This window comes from Centroberyx affinis, unplaced genomic scaffold (assembly GCF_046629955.1).
Source record: "Centroberyx affinis isolate AG114_WGS23_722 - 3 ecotype Tasmania unplaced genomic scaffold, CSIRO-AGI_Caff_v1 ptg001094l_1, whole genome shotgun sequence".
Taxonomy (NCBI): Eukaryota; Metazoa; Chordata; class Actinopteri; order Beryciformes; family Berycidae; genus Centroberyx; species Centroberyx affinis.
In genome coordinates, this window is record NW_027279639.1 from 764,526 (window position 1) to 786,854 (window position 22,329).

Genomic DNA, 22,329 nt, shown 5'->3' on the forward strand with positions numbered 1-22,329 from the left:
CAGCCAGAGGCAGACAATCCCTCCTTTAATAATTGATTATATACTTTCACTCACCTTTCCTCCACTGCTTATCTGATCCAAGAATTATCTCTACGCTGCTAATGTTTCATAGTTGTACAGTATATATATGTAAAAATGGTTACTGGTATGTAATTGTAGTGAGTACTGGTTGCAAACAGACAGAACAGATGGCGGCTGGTCCGACCCGCTGGTTAGCCCTCTAGCTGCTGCTGCAGCTTTAGTGATCCATGACTGGGGTCCTGGTTGTCTTCCCCCGGGGAGCAGGGCAGGCGGCGGTCAGCTGTCTGGACCAGGGAGACTCTGCAGCTCACCGGCTCCACCCGCACCTCACACCACGCGGGGAAATCCACTGGCCGATGCACCCTGGATGGGGACAGAGGGATAGGATTTGCATTTCTCTAAAGCCCTTATCAAGTGAGGGAATCAGATATTCAGGAGGAGAAGTGACTCTTGCTTCATCGTAATCTCAAAAGTGTTACAGGGTGCGGCCCGTTCATTAGCACATGCCATATACTTGCAGTGTCATGCCATTCAAAACCAAATCACCTTTCCTGACACTCTGCGCTTCATTCGGTCTAACAAAGCAGAAATGTCTCAAAATAGTCTTTCAGAGGAGCGTCTCTGAAGCTGGCTACACCAGAGTAACCATGGGGATCTGGACACCACACCAGGCAGGCTGTTTGTGTACTCACGTCTCACAGCAACCGACGCCGACGGGGTGCAGACAGGTGCACTGCATGCAGGCGTTGTCCATCCAGGTCTCTCCCAGTGAGTAGTGTCTCCCCTCGAACTCACACAGCGCTGCAACAACAGTCAACACACTCCTGTCATACAAGTTCTCAGTAAAATGTGGATTTATACATTCAAGCATCACAGTCACACTAACCAGGCTTAGGAATAATCAATAAAGGAAGTTAAAAATCTGATAGGAAATACAAATCAGGTAGTGAAAATGAACAGAAAACAGCAATGACCCCACTTGTAATGTTGCTAATCTAGCAATTTATGCATATTCTACTGTTGCACTTTATTTCAAGTCGCTCTGGATAAGAGCATCAGCTAAATTCTTAAAATATAAACATTAAAAGTGTACAGACGTCCTATGAGGTTTCAGAGCATCTCACCTCTGGAGTCGAAGTGGCACTCCATGGGCGCAGCAGAGCCGCTGGTGGACCACAGCAGAGCCCCCGCAAGCACGGCGAGCACCCAGTTCACCCCGGTGGACTCCATCTTCCTCTGGTCCGGTTCAGCCTCTGGTTTCCCCTCCTCTCCCCTCGCACCTCCATTTATACATCCGGAGCTTTACGACCGCGGCGTGGAGGTGTGGTCAGCACCGCCGCCTGGCCGGTGGGCGTGAAGGGCGTCTGGGGTGCCATGGGGAACAGGGGGAGGCGGTTTGGGGGGTAGAGAGAGAGAGGGGGGGGGGGGGAGGCTGTGTCTTGGCACTGTTTTGGCACTCCGGAGATCACCTCGCTGCGCTTCAGCGGGCATGAACCTCTAAAGTGATAGAAACAATGACACATCCATGCGGTGACTAAGACGGAAGGGTAAGAGAGAGGTGAGATGGAGGGCAGAGAGAGAGAGAGAGAGAGAGAGAGGTGAGGTCCAAGGAGAGGAGGAGGAGGAGGAGGAGAGAGGGATGGAATTGGCTAACATGATTCATTCAACCTCTGCTGGCTCTCACATGGTGTTGTAGGCCAGGTTGCTGTACAGCAGTTGAAGATGTGACTAATACACACATAAAACACGTGACTAAATCCTGAATTTACCCATTATCTGCACACACACTCTGACACACACAGCCATTCTCTCTCTAATGTTGAAATATAGAATTAAAGGAGTGTGTTTTCATCATCAACTACTAGGTATATAGTTACTAAGAGGCCATCAAAGTGTGACTGCCACACACACACACACACACACACACACACATACACACTTGCATTTATTGCAGTTGCAGGGGTCTAGTGTCTCTCCTGACTCCTGTCTACCTCGGTGGGATTAGCTCATGTCGATGATGTCAGATTGTTGACTCCGGTCTGTGACCTCATGCGGGTCCTGTCCAACCGGCCAACCCCAAAGGAGCGGACGGAGACGCACGATGTTTGGGAAGAGGAAACCCATAAAGACAGGATTTAAAACGTTTATGGCTATGCTCTGCAGGTGTGTGTGTGTGTGTGTGTGTGTGTGTGACAGAGACACACAAGTATGTTTTTGTGTGTTTGAGACAGAGAGAGACGTGCTTCTGTTTGTGTGTGTGTGTGTGTGTGTGTGTGTGTGAGAGAGAGGGAGACATAGAGAGACACCCACGCACGCACACACACACACACACACGTTGATCAATGTGTAGTGTTTTTGATACTTGCTTTATTCCCATTTGAACTGTTGTGACTATTGATAGTCATCATATGGTGGAGTGTCAACCCAGCACACACACACACACACACACCCAGCACACACACACACCCAATAAAGCCTATTGAAATGAATTGAACTGAGAGAGAGACGTAGTTATTCCTCTGTATGTGTGTGTGTGTGTGTGTGTGAACTTGTGTGTGTGCATGCCCATGTGAGAAGCGAGAGAGTGTGTGTGTCAGCTCCGGCGATGCAGAGAGCTGACACCGGTCCTCGTGTCAGCTCTCGCGAAGGGTCGGCGCTGAAAAGAGTCAAAAGTGTCAAACAACTATGCGACTTGACAAGGCAGCGCAGTAACGCTCCCTGGGCCAGAACAAAACATTAGCTCATCTCCTTCCACTCCGCTCGCTATCTGAAGTCCGAGGTGCGAGATCATAGGAAAAACCGCGCTCAGGCCTCTCGGAGGAGGCCCCGGGGCCTCGCAACGCCGTGTTTTACGTGCTTTTTCTCGCGTACCCCCACAGTAGTCGGAGAGTGTTGATAGGTCTCCCTCAACAGCCAGGGGTGCTACCGCCTTCGCTCTCTGTTTGTATGACTCACTGTTGCCTCTCCGTAGCTGCGCACGGTTTCTGCGACCTGTTCAATTCACTGACAGGAGCGACATGTAGGAGTAACAACAAAATACCTAGCAGAATACACTCATGACAGCTATTTGCCAACCTCAGATCGGGCATCTAGGAAGTCAGTTTGCTTATTCATTTACTTCCTCTAACTATTTTTGTTGCTACTTGATGTTTTATTCAGATACAGCTCTGGAGGACTCAAGAGATTTTGATGGCAGATGTTCCTCCATATGTTCAGCAAGGGTGGCGGCGGCCTCATCAGAGCCTATGGGTCCTATACAGTTACACTGATGATGAGTTCACTCCCTGGTTTCGATGAGCTGACGACTAGGGAGGCGCTCTTCAAAACAAAGGATGAGGATTTTCCTGTCACACGCCCACTGCCCTTCACGGACGTGCAGTTAATTGGTGACAAGTGGACTTTAATTGGGGGGGAAACTTTCTGTTTGAGAGTTCAAGGCGCTGTCGTCATCGAATCATCACACTTGGCAGCTTTAAACTTTGATAAGAGGACATTTAGTCTCAGAAATGTCTCTAAATGTTCTCAAATGGACTTTTTACTTTTAAAAGGAAGATCTTCCGTAGAGAAATAATATTTAAGCATTATTCACTGAACTGGAACCCAAACAACTAGCAAATCCATGCTGTGATTATGCATTTGTTATGTATTAAGTTTTACAGTGTATAACATTTCTATAACTGTATAGATAATGTAAATTATTCTGATAATACTTCATATAGTCTATACTGTGAATTTAAATCATAAAGATTCAGACTTGCTGGAAAAAGATGACTAAACTATTTTCCAAATGAAAAGGTGGTTAAACTGAGTTGAGGTGGGTTTATCCTCTGTCTTCTTTACATGACTGTGGGGGTTTAGAGATGGTTTTATTTTTGTTCCAAATCCATCTGCATTATCTACTCACCCCCATGTCAGCAGGGGCAGTCTTACCATTAGGCAAAGGTAGGTGACTGCCTTGGGCCCTGGCAGCCAGTGGGCCCCCAAAAAAGACAAGAATAGAATTAATGTAAACTTATTTTTAATCAATATAAAATAAATGTACTTTTTGTTACAATAAATTATTTCAGTCTTCAGTCATGGTCACCCACCCTAGCGGGTTATTCCACTTCTAGTGCGATTTTGCTACTTTTTTGTTACTATTTCGGTACTTAAGCAAATTTTTCTTGCTGCTGCATCAGTAGCTGAGAGAGAAGTAACACCCAAAACAAAAAAGCAAGCTACACAAATGTTGCAGAAAAACAACAAAAAGTGCCCTTGCATGCATAGTTTTCTCAGCCCCAACTTGATGGTAATATGTAGAAAGGATGGATTAAAAAGGGAGAGGGTTGGGATTCAGGGGGCCCCATGCTTGCCTTTGCCTAGGGCCCCCAAATCACTAAGTCCACCCCTGTATGTCAGTCCAAACTTCAGTGCTCAAATTTCGTAAGACCATCAAACACACAGCGAGTTAGCCCCTATAGTTCGATCACAGCCTTCTCCTAAACTATTGAAGTTAACAGCCCATCTTTTTACAGCTCAAAAAAAAAAGCATAAAAAACAGCTTGTGCAGCATAATCAAAGCGTTTGTAACCAAATGATTGCACTGTGGGTATATTTGGCTCATTATCTTCTACATTTTCCTGGCTGACAATGTTCTGGTTGCACATGCACCCTACAAACCGTTGGCACGTTCTATAACAAATCATTGTCAGCAAGTAAAATACTGGACTTTTGGACTCACAGTGCAATTGTTTGGTTACAAAACACTTGTATTGTGCTGTACAAGCTGTTTGAAGAAATGTTATGGATATTTCATCCCTTTTTCGAGCTATAAAAGATGGCCCTGTTAACTTCATTAGTTAAGGAGAACTATCTGTGTGTTTGGTGGTCCTATGAACTTCAGTGGAGTTTCGAGGAACATTATGTAGGGGTGCATGGATGACTGAATTTTCATTTTGTTGTGAACTATTCCTTTAAAATGCATTTCCCCTTTAATAAGTATCCTGGAAACCCCGCCTCTTATTCACTTCCTTCTTTGTCCTTTCAGACTCGACAAATCAATCCACGACACCATGATTGACACGGCAGCTTTTCAGCCTCAGCACATCGACTATCGACTACTTTTGACTGGCTCTAGCTTTGGGCTGCTGTGTTGTTGTGCAGCTATCAAAAACATCAAATCATGCCCGGTCAGACAGCCGTAAATATAATGTCGTTACCGTGAATTTAGGCATCCAAAGTCTTCTTTTTAAACGTGTGTATAGGCTGATAACGTCTCTATCCGTCTGGACAGAGTTTAGGCTGGGCGCCGAGGAGTGTTTTTGCACTGATCCGAGGCCTTGTCGCAAACCCCACCGCTCGCAAAGTCTCAAATAACCGTTAGGGATTTCATGTTTAACGCGTCCGGTTTTAGGTAGAATTTGTATTCGCCGTCGGAAGATGGACACCGACAAATTTAACTATGTCTACAGTTGTGACTTGGACATTAACGTTCAACTTAAAATGTAAGTTTTGCTCAGTCTCTTTTGTCACGGGGGTTGTAATTAATCTTGTGACTTGATAGGATGCTTGCTATGCGGTGTTCGTCTGTTAGCTGCAACGGTTTCGTATTGACGCCGCTATTCTCACTCTGGCAGTTGTTTTTCTTACTTTTTCTCTCATATAAAAGTTTCTCAGTAGGATTTTTTTGCTCGTTGTTTACTGAAAACATCGTCATGACTCATAACTTGCCCGGTGAGGACTCTAATTTGGAAGCACAGCCGTTCCGTTGTTTATATCATGTGTACAGCTCATGAGTCTACTTACTGGCTCCCAAATAATCAGAATATTTAACAAGTCGTGACCTTTCGCCAGCTTTCTGCCTGACCCATCATCTGACTGGAGCAGTGTCATGTAGGCTGTTTATCATCTGAGTCACAGCAAGTGCCAGCAAACCTATGAATAATGTTAATAATGATCTTTATTTATGCTGCACTTATCTAAAGACAGAGCTTACAAAATGCTTCATATAAAAGCAGAAGGAATGGAACAAAACGGATACAAATAAATATGCAAAGGTCCAAAAAAAAAAAAAAAAAAAAAAAAGACTACCAAAGAAAAAAGACACCAAGGCACAAATTTGCTGGTACCTTTTAGTGGGTACAATAATGTTCAAATTCACCACTAAGACTTTTGATTGGCGCAAAGCAATTTGCTAGACCAATCAGGGGTTAAATTATTGGTTTTGAACATGCGGTTTTTGCACCCATGAATGGCTTTAGTAAATCATGTTCAAAGAGTAAAAGACAAATTAAAACGAGAACATTTACATGAAAAGCCAGTCTATAAAAGTGAGTCTTAATTCGAGATTTAAAAGATGATGCTGATTTGGCTAAACTGAGTTCCTCAGGCAGGTTTTCCCACAATCTAGGGCCCCTCATTGCAAAATGTCAAGTTAGCTTTGGTCGTGAGTTCAGACCGAGGAACAGTCAGAAATCTGTCCAGTGTCTCAGCTTGTGCTCAGGTTCATAATGAGTTAAAACAACAGCAATATAGCTAGGGGTCTCTTCATTTAGCATTGGTTAAGAGCCGATACTGACTTTTGACTAAGACCCATATAGAGGGAGTTGCAGAAGTCTAAGCAAAAAGATGCACAAGGGAAGTAGGTTATATGGAAAAGGTTACAAAGCATAAGAGTCTCCAAATCAACAGGATATAGGACTATATGATGAATCGTGAGGTATAGCTGCAGCAGTTCTGGCAATGAAGTCCAAACAATTGTAAACAGCTCCACATCTTCATAATAAACTGGTTCACCTTCACAGTTCACTCCTCCCTCACTCCGTCTCTTTCTCCCCCCTTCCTCCAGAGGCAGTCTGGAGGGCAAGCGAGAGCAGAAGAGTTACAAGGCCCTGCTGCAGGACCCGATGCTGCGTTTCTCTGGCCTGTACCAGGAGAACTGCTCGGACCTCTACGTCACCTGCCAGGTGTTTGCTGAGGGGAAGCCCCTCGCTCTGCCCGTTCGCACCTCCTACAAGGCGTTCAGCACGCGCTGGAAGTGAGTCCCAAGCTGTCTCTTTCTGTGTGTTGTTGGTAAATCATAACCAGGTTCAGACCGGTATATTGGCCTTTTCTTCTTTTCTCAGATATCAGCCAGGCTTTCTGTGCACTTTTTATTTACTCATTTGATTGTTCAAAAATTAATTAATTTAAAGTAAATTAATTCTTCATTTAAAGACAGTAATGTATTCCAGAGTTTCTCCAACAATTGAATAGGTGTGGTGGGTCACTTTGCCTTAAAGTCCTGCTATCTCAGAAAGAATTTCATCAGTCTGGGTTTCAACCGAGAGTTTTAGTTTCCCATAATGGTCTGAATGCTGTTTCAGAGGCTTTTGCACCCTGACAAGAATGCAATTCTGGGGGAAACACTGAATCCTCATAATGTTTTGACATGAAAGTGGTCAAATCGACAAGAAACTTCAGCTATCGGCAGCTATCAGTTGGTCTCGGTCTTCAAAACCCCATATCACTCAAACCCTAATTGTAACAGCCGAAAGATTCATTCTTTCGAGTGTCCTTGTGATTCAGTGGGTTTGGATGTGAGGTATGTGCTTACAGCATTGTGGTTTCTCAGCTTTTGTTGCATGTCATTCTTCCTCTCTGTCTCCCATCTCTCCTGTCACTCTACATTATCACTTGTGCTATCAAGTGAAACAGAAATGCCCTATCATTACTCGAATGCTATTCCTGAAAAACATCTATATTTTCATACATATTTTCACCACTGACAATTCTGTTTCTTGATCCCTCCTCTCAGCCCTCTCAGACACAAGATTCTCTCCAATAAAAACTGATCCTTTTTCTTGTGGGTTTCAAAAATGTGACATTTCCTCTCCTTTCTCTGACACTCTTTCCCTCTCTCCTACCTTCCTTCCCTCTCTCCCCCTGTCCTGTGCAGCTGGAATGAGTGGCTGCGGCTGCCAGTCAAGTACCCAGACCTTCCCCAGAGCGCCCAGGTTGCCCTCACAGTGTGGGATGTCTACGGGCCGGGCAGAGCTGTCCCCGTCGGGGGAACCACCGTCACCCTCTTTGGCAAATATGGGTGCCTTGCAGTAAAGCTTGTGGTTTGTTACTGATGGGATAAAATAGAATTACCAGGATGAAAAATAGTCTTTGGCCTCAACTCAGGCACAGTTAAAAACACGCATTAACAACATTTACCTTGATTCTTTAAAGCTGCACCAGGCACGATTTTTATGTAAAATACACCCGTCTTATCAGCTTTAATCATAAAGTGGGAAGAGTGTCCCATCCCCTTTCCAAGCTAAGATAAGATAGCACTTTATTGATCCCCTTTGGGAAATTCAGCTCTATGTGAAATAAAAATTCTCCATCCTCTCCCGCTCTAGTATGTTCCGGCAAGGGATGCACGACCTGAAGGTGTGGCCGGGGGTGGAGGGGGACGGAGGGGAGCCCACCACTACACCAGGACGCACCAGCAGCAGCCTGGCAGAGGACCAGATGGGCAGGCTGGCCAAGGTGGGGGGGGTCAGGGTTAAGGATTGGTGTCAGAGGGAGGAGGGAGTATGTTTGTTTGAGGATACAAGGTCTGGATTTTGTGTAAGTGTGTGATTGTGTGAGTGACAGTGAGTGGGAAGGGCAGGTGGAAGGAGGGAAGGATGGACGGTAAGCAAGTATGTGATAGAGAGACACTGTGTGTGTTTGTGTGTTAGAGACACACACATACATACAGAGTGTGTGTGTGAGAGAGAGAGGAATCCTCCTGTACAAAGCCCTGTCTAAACCATCGTCTGTTCCAGGGCCCTGACCTGGAGGTACTCAGTGATGTGAGTACAAGAGGAGGAGTGGGCGCTGGGAATGCGGAACGTGTGTGTGTGTGTGTGTGTGTGTGTGTGTGTGTACTGTATGTGTGTGAACCAGACCTTGGCCAGACAGTATTTGCAAGTAACTCATTTTCTTTTAACCTGTGTGGCGTACCAGATGGGTGGGGCTAACCGCATCAGGACAGTTCAGATTGTGTCCAGTAAATTGTTAATTAGAGATGCTTTCTCTGCAAAATGGAAAAGATGTAATGGGAAAACACCACCCATCTGGCACGTCAGTAGGATAAAACAAACCATACAATGCATTTGCAAACACTTTTTGACCCAGGTCTGGTGTGAACACTTCAGTTTTCTGTCAAGGTGTATGTCTGTGCTCTTGAAAGCATCACACACGTTCTTGGACTTTAAGTTTTCTGCTGTTGCTGTGTGCGAGTGTATTTTGTGTAAGTGTGTATGCATGGAATTCATGTATATGAGGACACAAGGATATAATGTCAGTGTATGTGGATATAATGTTCTTGGAATATTGAGAGGGGGGGCGTTAGGGAGTACATTTAATTTTAACATTACTTGATGTATCCTAAGGATTGGACTGGCTTGTTTTTTAATGATTGGATTCCTAAAACACACTCACTGACTACTCTTTTGTGATTTGTCACAAGAGCAGTGGATGTAATTAAATCCCTGGGTATTTATAGGCTGCTGCCAGTTCATATGATTTGTTAAAGAGTGGAATACTAACTCTTAACCAGCTGAGTTGTGGGCTTCTTGTTCATGGCAGAGCCTGTGCTTACTTGCCCTACACCCACACTGACTGTCGAGTGGATTGGCTGCTGAGTGTGTGATTGAGAGATGCTGAATTGGCTGCTGGTCACTCTGGTTGTGCATGATTGGTCCAGCTGTCTGCACATCAACCACTGTGCTGTAACCAACTCTGCTGCAACCGTTTTTTTTATTTCAATGAACCATTTTCTCTTTGCCTTTTCTGTACATCCTTCCCTCCACTTCTCTTGTCTCTCTCCCCTCCTGTCTTTCTCCCTCTCTGTCTCCATCCAGCTGACGAAGGCCCATCGGCAGGGCCACATGGTGAAGGTAGACTGGCTGGACCGTCTGACCTTCAGAGAGATTGAGATGATAAACGAGGTGAGTACATGTAGCCGGGGTCGTTTTTCCAACTCCTCTAAATATAACCTGTGGATTTAATCTCTGATCTCACATGGGCCATAAGTCTTACAAGATGCTGAAAAAGCCACTTGATCAGACTCAAGTACAGATCAGTCACAAGTGTGTAGGTGAAGAAGTCAAAGGCTTTCATTGTGTGCTCAGTTCAATGACTGTGTTGTTCTTGTAGGGAAATTGATTTGCAGCATGTTTTCATGTTTAAAAGGCGTTGCAGCAAGAGTACATAATCAACATAACACTGTCACACAGCATAATTTGACAAAACACAGCACACACTCAGAGTCTAGGCAGTTATAAAACGGATCAGCTTGATACAAGCGATTAGAAACATGACTTGGAAAATACAGATTAGTCTGGGTTGGACTAGTCTGCTGATCTGGACAGAATGCAGTTATGCAGGGATTCAGTAGGGATTTTTCAAGGACAATGAGGGATTGTCTGGGCCATTTTACTATATGCATTTGTCATCTACAAAATTTAGTATTTTGAATTACTTCACAATAACTGAGTTGTCTTTTGACTGGATGTGTGTGTTTCCACAGAGTGAGAAGCGCAGCTCCAACTTCATGTACCTCATGGTGGAGTTTCCCCGTGTCAAAACAAATGAGAAGGAGTACAGCATTGTCTATTATGAAAAGGTATTTCCATGTTCATAAGCATATAACTAGGTATATGTTAACATGTAATACACATATGATAGCAGCCTGCTGTATGGATCACAGTGGATTCGGCGACAGCTGATTGGTGTGTTGTCTCTAACTCCTCTCCGTTCAGGACGGAGACGACGCGTCGCCCGTTCTCACCAGCTGCGACATCGTCAAAGTCCCGGACCCACAGATGTGCATGGTGAAAGCACACACACACACACACACACACACACTTTTACACTGTGGACATGATATGTTTATGATGGTAATGTAGGTAAACAGTTAATTTAACATTATGTGAATTTCCTGTTAATTTGTCAACTGTACACATTTACTGGATTGTATAAATTTACCCATATTTTTGCATAATATATATCAGTTTGCAGTACTGAGATTTTCTCTGGTCTCACTACAGGAGAACCTAGTGGAGAGCAAGCATCACAAACTGGCTCGTAGCCTCCGCAGCGGCCCGTCGGACCACGACCTGAAGCCCAACGCTGCCACGCGCGACCAGCTCAACGTCAGTAACTAGTACTCCAGGTTTCTGTTCAGGATCCACATGTCACTGAAATAAGCAATAAGCCACGAGAGGCCGTGCTTTGTAGTGACTTTAGAACAGCTATGAAGCGTCATTAGGCACAGCATGCAAATTATTTAATTATTGTTGATTTAAAAATATTTATTGAACATTTGCATTGTTAGAGAGTTCTTCTAAAATCACTGTAAAGCACAGTGTTGAGTGGCTTACTACTTTTAAAATGGCAGTATAACACCAGTGCAATAAAAAAAAAGACAGAGCACAAATGTTGAATAAATCTTTGATTTTTAATCAATTTTAATTAATAATTGTAAATATTATTCTTCTGCAACGCAACATAGTTCTTTAACAGTTGCTAAACAACATGGTTGCTAAGCGAGAGTGGCGATTTGACTGGTGATTTTTGGTTAACGCATTAATATTTAAATTGACTACTGTGGGATTGGGATATGGGATATGAATGTGACTCAGCCAATCAGAACTCAGGACTAGAACTAAATATTTTAAAAAACACAGATAATTCTTTAAGAAGCATTTCTCTCGTTGGTAACGCTCAATTTGGGGAACTTCGGGTCAGAACTGATTTTTCAAAAGAAGGATATCAAGGTGCTTCAACTTGCAGATAAATTATTAAATCAGGTAAATAAATTATTGAGGCCCATACAGGTCAGTTGTTTGCCTCAGTGGCTGTTTGTTTTCTGCAAGTCAAAGTGCCTCGATTGCCTTCATTTGAAATATATTATTCTCTGTCTCAGCACTTCAACGCTGTGTACCGGTTTGAGTCTAGTGTTTCAGTAAGTGTAAGCACTAAAATTGATCTGATCTGTGTGTGTCTGTACTGTGTGTACCTACAGATCATAGTGAGCTATCCTCCAACCAAGCAGCTGAGCTCTGAAGAGCAGGACCTGGTGTGGAAGTTCAGATACTACCTCACCACACAGGAGAAGGTGGGTATGCTGCTAGAATCTGCTCTTCCCTGCCTATTTCTGTGCTGTTCTCTGTCATGTGCATTCACGTCACTAAGGTTGTGCTGAATTGTATGAAAGTTGAGTGTCAACATTAGACTATCCAAACTACGTGACCCAGCTTTCTCTCCAAAGTTTACAGATTCTAACATATATTTAACTCCCAGTGCCTATTATAATATCCTCCTCCTGTCGCCCCAGGCGCTGACAAAGTTCCTGAAGTGTGTGAACTGGGCGCTGCCCCAGGAGGCCAAGCAGGCGCTGGAGCTGCTGGGGAAGTGGAGGCCCATGGATGTGGAGGACTCCCTGGAGCTGCTGTCCTCGCAGTTCACCAACCCCACCGTCAGGCGCTACGCTGTGGCGCGCCTGCAGCAGGCGGATGACGAGGTAGGCGTAGGAGGGCAGAGGGGAGGGAGCAGTCAGGAGTGCACGGGTGGGTGGTGATGACTGTGTGAAATGTATTTTTAGAAAGATCTTTTATGTCCTGAGGTAGACGGCCACAAAGTCTATCAGCTGAACTAGTATCTAAGTATTTTACTGGTAAATTCACAGTTTGAAATTGGTGCCTACTGATCCAGTCTAATATTTATGTTACAGACTGTATGTACACATTCATAACTGTGTGTGTCTTTGTGAGTGGGCGGGTATAGTGTTCACATGACAGGAGACATATGAAGTTAAATGTATGTGAAGAATTTTGGTCCGAAGTTGGATATCCACCATTTACATAAATGCAACAATTAATGTCACAAAATTATCAAAAGTTATGGTATTTTTTTTCATGTATAGTAGGTAACTGAAGCCCTTGTTGACAAAGTGATTACACTTTTACAGACCAGATCTTTTATATTATTTTTTTCTTTCTATATATTTGTGATATTTAATGATAAACTTAACCCCAAAATGGAAAGACAGCATTTTGGAAAGAAACTCCTCCTCTACCATCACCATAATTACTCCCTTCTCTCCTCTTTCTCCTCTCTGCAGGACCTGCTGATGTACCTCCTCCAGCTGGTCCAGGCCCTGAAGTACGAGAACTTCAGCGACATCCAGGGAGGCCTGGAGCCAGGCAGCAAGAGAGACAGCCAAGGCCTTGGAGAGAGCTCCGCACTGGGGGACCTGGACAGGTCAGTGCTTGGATGGGAAATTACAACAGCTATTCTGAAAGTTTGGAGCGTCTTTTGTGTTCTAAAAATAATTTTGGCTGGTAAACTTTGGCAGCTGTGGCCAGTGGATAAAAAGTTATTTTCCTGCGTGGGTTGGTACATTAGAAGTCCAAAGCTTTTATCTTAACAGAGTTGTGACAGTGAGAGGACTGGAATGTTTGTTGAGGCTCCAGTGATTTTTACTTCCTGGATCAAAATTTTTCACTAAGCTGTATTAGCCAAAATCCTCACATGCTGGAAGTGTATTTGTTACTTTGCAGCATTAGTCTTTCTGGAAGCATTGTGAAAGCGTGGTATGATTTTACTGGCATAACTGTCGGTTATGCCAGTAAAGGTGGCCTGATGCAGAAAACTGCAACTCTTCACAATCTAAACTAAGAGCGAACCACGCAGACACACTATCCACGCTATCTCGTCAATTTGACTAGAATCCCACTTATTATTTGAACTGCCATGTTGTTCTGACTCTTACTTCTTTACTGTTTGTGTTTGTGTAGTTCCCAGATCCTGTCTGGCCCGTCTGTGCCCTCCCCTGCGCCGCAGAAAGGCAAGGAAGGAGCAGACAGCGAGAATCTAGAGGTAAGATAGACGGGTTGTTGGAAAGAAAAACCACAAGGCAGAAGAGAAATCGATTCAAAAACTGTCCCACAAGGGAACTGTTCTTGGCAGACAAGGCTTACAATAAAAAAAATACAATAAAAACACTTAAAATACCACCACATAGTATACAGACAAACATCAGTTGATAAGACCAGACAGAAAGTCAGTAGCTTGATGCAGTGCTAGAAGTCTCCCATTTATTCTTATTCCTGCTAGAAATAAGAGGGGCAGAGAGGCAGAGATAAGTGGGAAAACATGCTGATGGAAACACACTCCTCCCTGCTTCTAGATATCAATTCAAACCTTGAATTCTTAGATCATTGGTGAATCAAATATAAATATCTATTTTCATTAGCCTGTCATGATGTTAGCCATGTCATCTTTTACATATGTGATTGTCTTTGCTGTAACAGACTGTAAAATAGTGAGAATCCTAACAGGCATGAAAACAGAAGTACCACAAGCAGCCAGATGGTGTGTGTGTATCAATATGAAACTTGTGTAACAGTGTGTTTACTCTCTGTCTTCTTATAGCAAGACCTGTGCACGTTTCTCATCTCTCGCGCTTGCAAGAACTCTACGCTTGCCAACTACTTGTACTGGTGAGTACAACCCACAGTGTTTCTCTCTGACTGAGAGTGTGTGTGTGTGTGTGTCTCTGTCTCAGTCACCTAAAGCCGTGTGTGTGTGTGTGTGTCTTCCTCAGGTATGTGATAGTGGAGTGTGAGGACCAGGACACCCAGCAGAGAGACCTCAAGACCCACGAGATGTACCTCAATGTCATGAGGAGGTTCAGCCAGGCTCTGCTCAAGGTCAGGCCTTATCTCGAGCCCTTGGTTCATTCCAAAACACTACATATCCATTTTTTTATACTTTTATTGCAAGATTTCATAATTCACTTTCCAGTTACATATACCATATATCATTTGTTCATATCCTTGCAATATATTTGTGCAGAAAAAGGAACAGGGAAAACATAATAGAAGGATAAATACACGTATGGAAACAAACAGAAAAAAGAGGGAGGAAAAACAAATCATTGAAATTATTGTTTATCTTCTACTCCTCAAGACTGGGCATACTGATGACCACAACCAAACCTTCATCTGTATGAACATATGTATATCTTCTTAAAAGCCATTTATTTGTTAGCCCTCATGTTTAATCCAGATGTGGATTGTGCAAAAGGGGCTGCAGCTCAATATCAGGAAGATGTTTCTAATATTTTGTATATTGAGTGTTTGTCTTTTTCACACCCACTCTTTCCTCCAGGGTGATAAGAGTGTGCGGGTGATGCGCTCGCTACTGGCAGCCCAGCAGACCTTTGTGGACAGACTGGTGCAGCTGATGAAGGCCGTGCAGAGAGAGAGCGGCAATCGCAAGAAGAAGGTAAGAGAACACTTGATCACACACAAAAACTCACTCACTGTATCCACCATCCGAAATTAACTTTTTGCTTCACCTGCCAAGAGCTGGTAAACTAAAAATAAATCACCTGCTGAGAATAATTTTTCAGGCCAAAATAAATAATATACATTTGTCATAGAAATATGTCACCCTACTCATTTTCAAAGTTAGAATGTGAGAAAATCCCAAAATCCAAATGTAATAAGCCTATACACACATACAGCTGTTCTACAAAGTATTTACTCAGAGGGTTAGATACTTATTTAAATGAAATATTGCTGTATTTAATTTCAATAAATTTGCATTTCTAAAACATATTTTCACATTGTCATTATGGGGTATTTTGTGTAGATTGTTGACAAAAAAAATCCAGTTTATTCCAATTTCTATTTAGTCTGCAGCACCACAAAATGCAGAGAAAATCCTCCTCCTAAATCCATTTAAGGGCCCACATACGCTTTTTTACACACACCCATTCCATTGATCCTGCCGGTTGGTTTTAACTGCAGCATCCCACACACACACAAACACACACTGAGCTGTGTTGACAGTAGCGTCCCTCTCTGTGTGTCAGACGGAGCGTCTGCAGGCTCTGCTGGCTGACAACGAGAAGGTGAACCTGTCAGAGATCGAGCCCATCCCTCTGCCGCTGGAACCTCAAGTCCGGATCAGAGGCATCGTCCCTGAGACCGCCACGCTCTTCAAGGTACTGGAAACTTTACCTTGATTTACCTTCCTCCTCCTAAATCACCTGCTTATCACTTCTACTGCCACTACTTCCTTAAATACAGGGGCAAACATGCCATTCAAGGCACTGGTACACCACATCATCATGACTTTTAATCTTTAACTCTTTTCAAGACTTTTGTTAACACTGTGCCAGTATTTTTGTCTGATTGGAGAAATTTAATTAAGTCTATGTATTCTACTGTGTTAACTTAATGTTAATGGAAGCCGACTCCTACAGTATATCTTCTAGATCTCATATTACTTTGCTATGCAGAGCTGAAGTCTGGTCTTGGTCTCTATATCACTTTTTTTTTTTTTTTTTACATCTTGGACTTGTTTTGGTCTCAGCCACTATTGGATGTTGATTCAACTTTTTCCTGCCTGTCTAAAAATATAAAAATGGGTAATTTTATTGATATTTAGGTCATTTTCTCCCCATTTCACCTGTAGAAACCTGTGTATCTAGTGGGCCTTAAACTTCTATGCATTGATTAGTTGGATGTTGAAGGGTAAAAGACAGAGCAGATTTGCAGATGGAGCTACATATTTGTTCATCCTCAAGAAACTCAACAATTATTGCTTTTGCATTTGGAAAGACATGCTCACTGTTTATTGCCTATTTTGGTTTTGGTCTTGAATAGGACTTAATTTGCTCTCAACACCCTTTGGACCTGGTCTTGGAATTGACTCGGACTTGACTAAGGCGGTCTTGACTAAACCCCTTTTCTATGTATCTCATCATTAACAAGTCTTTCCCTCTGTGTGTGTCAGAGCGCCCTGATGCCAGCCAAGCTAATCTTCAAGGCAGAGGATGGAGCCATGTACCCAGTCATCTTCAAACATGGAGACGACCTGAGGCAGGACCAGCTCATCCTGCAGATCATCTCGCTCATGGACAAAGTATGAATACACTTCTGGGGTTTCTTTTCTATTCTGAAAATAATTTCAGCTGGTAAAATCGTGAAAGTCGGTGGTAAGATTTTGGATCAACCAGCCAACCTCAATATCTTCTATAATGCTATAACAACAGATGCTTCTTTTCACGTTTTTTATGAAAACTTGGAAGTTCAACATGTTTTTTTTTGCTTTGGGTGTATAGCTGTTGAGGAAAGAGAACCTGGACCTGAAGTTGACGCCTTACAAAGTGCTGGCCACCAGCACCAAGCACGGTGAGAACCATTTGATAGAAAAAAAAATGAATATTGAAAAGATTGACAAAATTGAGTAAACTGTTTGCTTCCAGATCTGAGCAAAATATATTCAAATATGATTTCACATAATGGAACTACCCATGTGCTTGATTTACATTGCTAGACCCTCAAATACTCCTTCAAAAAGACAAATACCTGCAGGATAAGGCAATTTTGTATTCATTTTATTTGTATATAACCTTTATCTATGTTAGTTCCACTGAGATCAAGAATTTCTTTTACAAGGGAGACCTGACCTAAACAGCAGCAGCACATTTAGTTACTGACAGACAAAAATGAAATAAATAATCATAACAAGTAATTGATAATCTTAGTGAAGAAAAACTGCTGTATAATCTTGTTTTTTCAAGTATTCAAAATGTATTTCACTACTACATTGTCCAGGTTAGTCCGTCTTTCAGCGTCACTCCAACAGAGAAAATGTGTTCTTGTTGTAGGTTTTATGCAGTTTGTCCAGTCTGTTCCTGTTGCTGAAGTCCTGGCTACTGAGGGCAACATCCAGGTAAGCAGTGTTGCGAATTTGTATCTAGTCGTTGTGCTTGTTGTCCTTTCCCGATCCGATCCTGCTAGAAAAAAAATGGATAATAAAACTAAAAATAATTTCCCCAAAATGGAAAAAAGTATGCGGCTGTGTTTATCACTAGCATGTGTACTGTGATAAATCATCCAAGTAAGAACATCATCCAAGTAAGTTTTAGTGCTACAACCTGCACTGGGACCAAAACAAGGATCGACATGGAACCAAATCCAAAATTACCATCAACCTCCACTCCCTGCAAACTGTCACAAGGGGAAAAACTGCCGCAGTAGGAACTCCCTTCATCACTGAAACACCACAGATGACTTGACACACAGAGCACAATCAGGACTCTGCTCACATCTTAGTCTCCTATCTTCATTGTGCATTGGTATGCTGACAGACATCAAACATAACCTCTCCCTGTATCCCGTCTTGACAGAGCTTCTTCAGAAAGCACGCTCCCAGTGAAAAAGGACCTTATGGCATCAGCTCAGAGGTCATGGACACCTACGTCAAGAGCTGTGGTGAGTCCGTGCTCAGACCTTCCCACCTCATACTATAGCCATTTTGGTGGACACTCTTACCGTTCCATATGTCCATACAAGCATGGCATTTTAGCATGGCTGGCCCCAGTGGGAATCAAACCCATAACCCCTTCTGTATGAGACCACAGGAACTGATCCCACTGGTCTGATCATTGTCTTTTCTCTCCCTGCGTCCTTCCAGCTGGTTACTGTGTCATCACATACATCCTGGGAGTCGGAGACAGACACCTCGACAATCTGCTACTCACCAAGACTGGTGAGGCAAACCTACTCTTTCAGATGTTTTTTTTATACTTCTCTAAATAATGTCCTCATCAGATGAACAGCATTTGAAAAGATTAGTTCAGAATGTTGCCAGCACAAGAATGCAGACTCAAAGAGGCATTCGAGATTCATCAACTGTGTTTGTCATGCTCTGAAAGGGAACGCATAAAGAGGAGTGTCAACAAGAATTACAAGCTTTGAGTTGGTAGTGTTGTAGATTGTAGTTCTGTACAAGCTGTAATATTTAACAGGGTTCCCACAGGCCTTGAAAATCCTTGAAAGTTTATGTATTTGAGAAAAACAAAACAAGGCCTTTGTTTTGAAATGAAGTTTTTTTTAAATGAGTGGATGGCCTTGAAAGTGTGTGATTTTTTAAAAATTCAAATATAGCACCCAAATTCATCAATATGCCTCAACAAAAGCCTATGATGGAGATTTGTGTTGATATTTCCTCTGAGATTTCCTCTATGATGTCTCATTTTGTCCAGTGTTACGTCTTACCCCAAAACATTTCAATTCTGAGTCCTTGAATTTACCCAAACAAGTTGAAAATCTTTGAAAAGTCTGTGAATTTGATGTCCAAGAGACTATGGGAACCCTATTAATTTTCCCTGTCTACTTGATGCATGTTAGACTGTTTTGATCTGACCTCGGCGCTCAACCTGCCGCTCACCTCCAATCATGAATATTTACAAGAATACCACTACCAAGCTTGCCTCCTCGGGTAATTTTGGAGCTCTTCTCCTTTCTCCATCCAGGGAAGCTGTTCCACATCGACTTCGGCTACATCCTGGGTCGCGACCCCAAGCCCCTGCCGCCGCCCATGAAGCTGAGTAAGGAGATGGTGGAGGGGATGGGAGGCATGCAGAGCGAGCAGTACCAGGAGTTCAGGAAGCAGTGCTACACCGCCTTCCTACACCTCAGGAGGTAGGAGACACAATACACACATTTAGTATGCACACACACACACACACAGAGATGACTCACGCCCGGGGTGAGTCATCTGCTCACCAGTATAGCAGACAGCCTAACTTCCAAGCAAGTCTTTGATTTGAATAAAGGATAGTATTTCTACTAGAGGAGTGACTTGAACAGACATCTCCAACTCCAAAAGAGAAATGCCTATTCTGAAACATCACCTGCTTTCATGACAACATTCCTCCCCCTGTATTATTTTAATGCGATGACTGTGAGCTACAGAACAGTAGCGCCAGAGATAGTAGGGTTTCAGTGTCTTGCTCAGGGAGAGTCTACCTACGCATGACTTCTCTCTGCTGCCCCAAATATCCTCCATATCAGCAAATATTCCTCTTCTCTCCCTCTCTTCAGATACTCCAACCTGATCCTGAATCTGTTCTCTCTCATGGTGGATGCCAATATTCCTGACATCGCTCTGGAGCCTGACAAGACTGTTAAGAAGGTAAGATTGTTGTTTCCCTTAGTACTGAATAGGAAAGCGGGGTTGCTCTGCCCAGTTCAGCTGTCACCCCTCCTTAACAAATTATATTGTTTTCAATAGTTTCACTGTTACATCGTCAAAATGAGGCTTAATTTGCCTTTCCACCGTAACAGGACCTCATCAAGTTGTCACAGTCATAATTGAGTTATCTTCCATCAAAGCAAAATGGTTTTTCAAAGCGAGACATTTCCAGACCAAATACAAAAACTTTTGCAAATAATTCTTAGTGTTTGTTTTAGTATGCGTGGCGTACCAGATGGGCGGGGTTTTAATCAGGGCAATTCAGATAGTGTCAGGTAACTTGTCATTCATAGAACACTAAATTGACTTTCAAGTACTTTCCTGTGATTGACACTTTTTGCCACTCATTGCAATGACCAATATTTGTTTCCTAAACTTTTTGTCACTACCCCCTTCAGGTGCAGGACAAGTTCCGGTTGGACCTGTCGGATGAGGAGGCGGTCCATTACATGCAGAGTCTGATTGATGAGAGTGTGGGTGCTCTGTTTGCTGCTGTGGTCGAGCAGATACACAAGTTCGCTCAGGTGAGCGTCCTCCAACAAATAACACACTTTAAAAGAGAAGTGTCTGGATTTCCAGAGGTCTATCCTGTTCATCACTCGTGAAACTGCAGCTGAAGACAGAGTTTGTTTCCTTCCTTTATGAGTTGATAGCAATATTAATGCAACTCAATGGAGTAGGGATCCATTACTCTCAAAACCACATACAGATTCTATCCCTCTCCTTAGCTCTTTTCCTATCAGTTTAACATGATCATAGCTCTGATCCTCTGCTGTCTGTTTCTCCTCAGTATTGGCGCAGATGAGCAGAACAGAAAGGCTGCTGAGATCAGGCTGAACTGGACCGACAGGCGCACAGAACCGTAACGGTAGAAACACATGGTCGTATGGCTCTGTCCCTGCTGATGCCGTGTGTGTGTGAGAAAGAAAGAAACCCCCATGACACTGTTAAACAGGCCAAGAATGCACTGCCAACCTTTACTGCAAGATGGCTAAACAAGGACTTGGATGCCTTTGTTTGCTCATGTATATATCATGTATATTAATTATTAAATGAATGAATGAAATGTATGGCCAAATAAAAGAATGTTGATACAAGTAAACGTACCGGCTCCAATGCATTCCTAAAAACAATCTGTGTTTTTCATCACTATAGCCCAAAAAAGTGCTGCTATGCAGTGTTTATGGCGCTCAAGATGTTTATCAATTGAGCATTACTGCCCATCTGTGTATGGTCATACGGTCCACGCTGGGGGTAGAAACAAGTTGAACACCGAGAGGGTTGGTGAGTCACCGAGCGAGTGACTAAGCGTTTCCTGCCAGAGAGAAAGGCATGGAGTTCAATACAATTCCTGTGATATAAGCAAAAGCTATACATTTCCTAAAAAGTAGCACTGATTTTGACACATACTGAAAAGTTGCTCTAGTGTTCTGTAATACAGCCACTGATTAAGGTGAACAAGCTTTATTAAGGCATTTACATGCAATAGAGAGACAGAGCAAGTTTTAGAAAATAAAATGTTGATGGATTCTGAGATGTCTATGGTACATTTTTTGAATATGCTTGACCTATGCCAGTGATGAGTCAGCACAAAATTGCTTCCAATTATCTCAGGGACATTTTGAGATATTACCTCCTATCAGTGCAAGAAGTATAAAGGCCTGACTTGTCCACAACACTGGCATTTATTGTTCATCTTTACTGCAATTTTTTAACAATATTTTATTGAAATTTGTGGCATACCAGTGTTCTGCATACTTTTTATTTTACACTTAAAGTATAGAATACATGTAAGCCTTAATGCATTAACAATATAATTAACTGAGGTTGTAAATTTGTCTTCAGTCTCACATAAACACATAAGTTGGAAAGCTGTGGCTTGAGAACCACAGTCCACATTTAAGTCCTCTATTAATGAGATATGAGGGTTTTGGTTAAGCACAGGATTAGTTACTCCTTTTTAAGCTCATTAGTCACGCTCAGTTTCAGCATATTCCATCTCTCCCCTCATGAACATGAAAGGTGGCATTTAAGAATATAATGCTCCGTACAGAGGGGAGCAAATGCAGGATTCATTCTCACTGCGCTGACTCATAGGCTTTGAAAAATAAAAAAACAAGCCTAATAAGGTCACCTTAAGAAGCAACAAGTTCTAGCACACTGCAACACACTCCTCATGACAGCACATGCCAACATATATACACACACACACAACCAGCGGACAAGCAAAACCCAGTCCATGTCAGTGGAGAT

At 42.9% G+C, this 22,329-nt stretch overlaps 2 protein-coding genes across 2 annotated transcripts; one reads left to right on the forward strand and one right to left on the reverse strand.

Moving 5' to 3' along the window:
* Positions 1–212: 212 nt before the first annotated feature.
* Positions 213–1,251, reverse strand: msmp1 (microseminoprotein, prostate associated 1). Its single transcript, XM_071523546.1, has 3 exons — positions 1,146–1,251; positions 714–822; positions 213–384 (listed from the first exon to the last, which is right to left on the reverse strand). Exons 1-3 carry the CDS (start codon positions 1,249–1,251, stop codon positions 213–215), a joined length of 387 nt encoding a protein of 128 aa, XP_071379647.1.
* Positions 1,252–5,153: 3,902 nt separating this feature from the next.
* On the forward strand, positions 5,154–21,163 carry pik3c3 (phosphatidylinositol 3-kinase, catalytic subunit type 3). The gene is made up of 25 exons (XM_071523507.1): positions 5,154–5,504; positions 6,848–7,036; positions 7,937–8,080; positions 8,388–8,517; positions 9,879–9,965; positions 10,547–10,642; positions 10,779–10,850; positions 11,067–11,171; positions 12,044–12,136; positions 12,356–12,541; positions 13,142–13,281; positions 13,818–13,899; positions 14,455–14,522; positions 14,627–14,732; positions 15,193–15,309; positions 15,902–16,033; positions 16,828–16,956; positions 17,156–17,225; positions 17,705–17,769; positions 18,227–18,311; positions 18,514–18,588; positions 19,355–19,523; positions 19,926–20,016; positions 20,475–20,600; positions 20,867–21,163. Exons 1-25 carry the CDS (start codon positions 5,440–5,442, stop codon positions 20,879–20,881), a joined length of 2,637 nt encoding a protein of 878 aa, XP_071379608.1. The 5' UTR covers positions 5,154–5,439; the 3' UTR covers positions 20,882–21,163.
* The last annotated feature ends 1,166 nt before the right edge of the window (positions 21,164–22,329 follow it).

Bases quoted from the DNA above. Each gene is read 5' to 3' on its own strand.
- msmp1 (XM_071523546.1), bottom strand. From the start codon at position 1,251: ATGGAGTCCACCGGGGTGAACTGGGTGCTCGCCGTGCTTGCGGGGGCT. The intron at 823-1,145 runs GTGAGATGCTCT...CTGTTGTTGCAG, and splicing joins GTGCCACTTCGACTCCAGAG to CGCTGTGTGAGTTCGAGGGG. The intron at 385-713 runs GTGAGTACACAA...GTCCCCATCCAG, and splicing joins GGCGTCGGTTGCTGTGAGAC to GGTGCATCGGCCAGTGGATT.
- pik3c3 (XM_071523507.1), top strand. From the start codon at position 5,440: ATGGACACCGACAAATTTAACTATGTCTACAGTTGTGACTTGGACATT. The intron at 14,733-15,192 runs GTCAGGCCTTAT...TCTTTCCTCCAG, and splicing joins TCAGCCAGGCTCTGCTCAAG to GGTGATAAGAGTGTGCGGGT. The intron at 16,034-16,827 runs GTACTGGAAACT...TGTGTGTGTCAG, and splicing joins AGACCGCCACGCTCTTCAAG to AGCGCCCTGATGCCAGCCAA.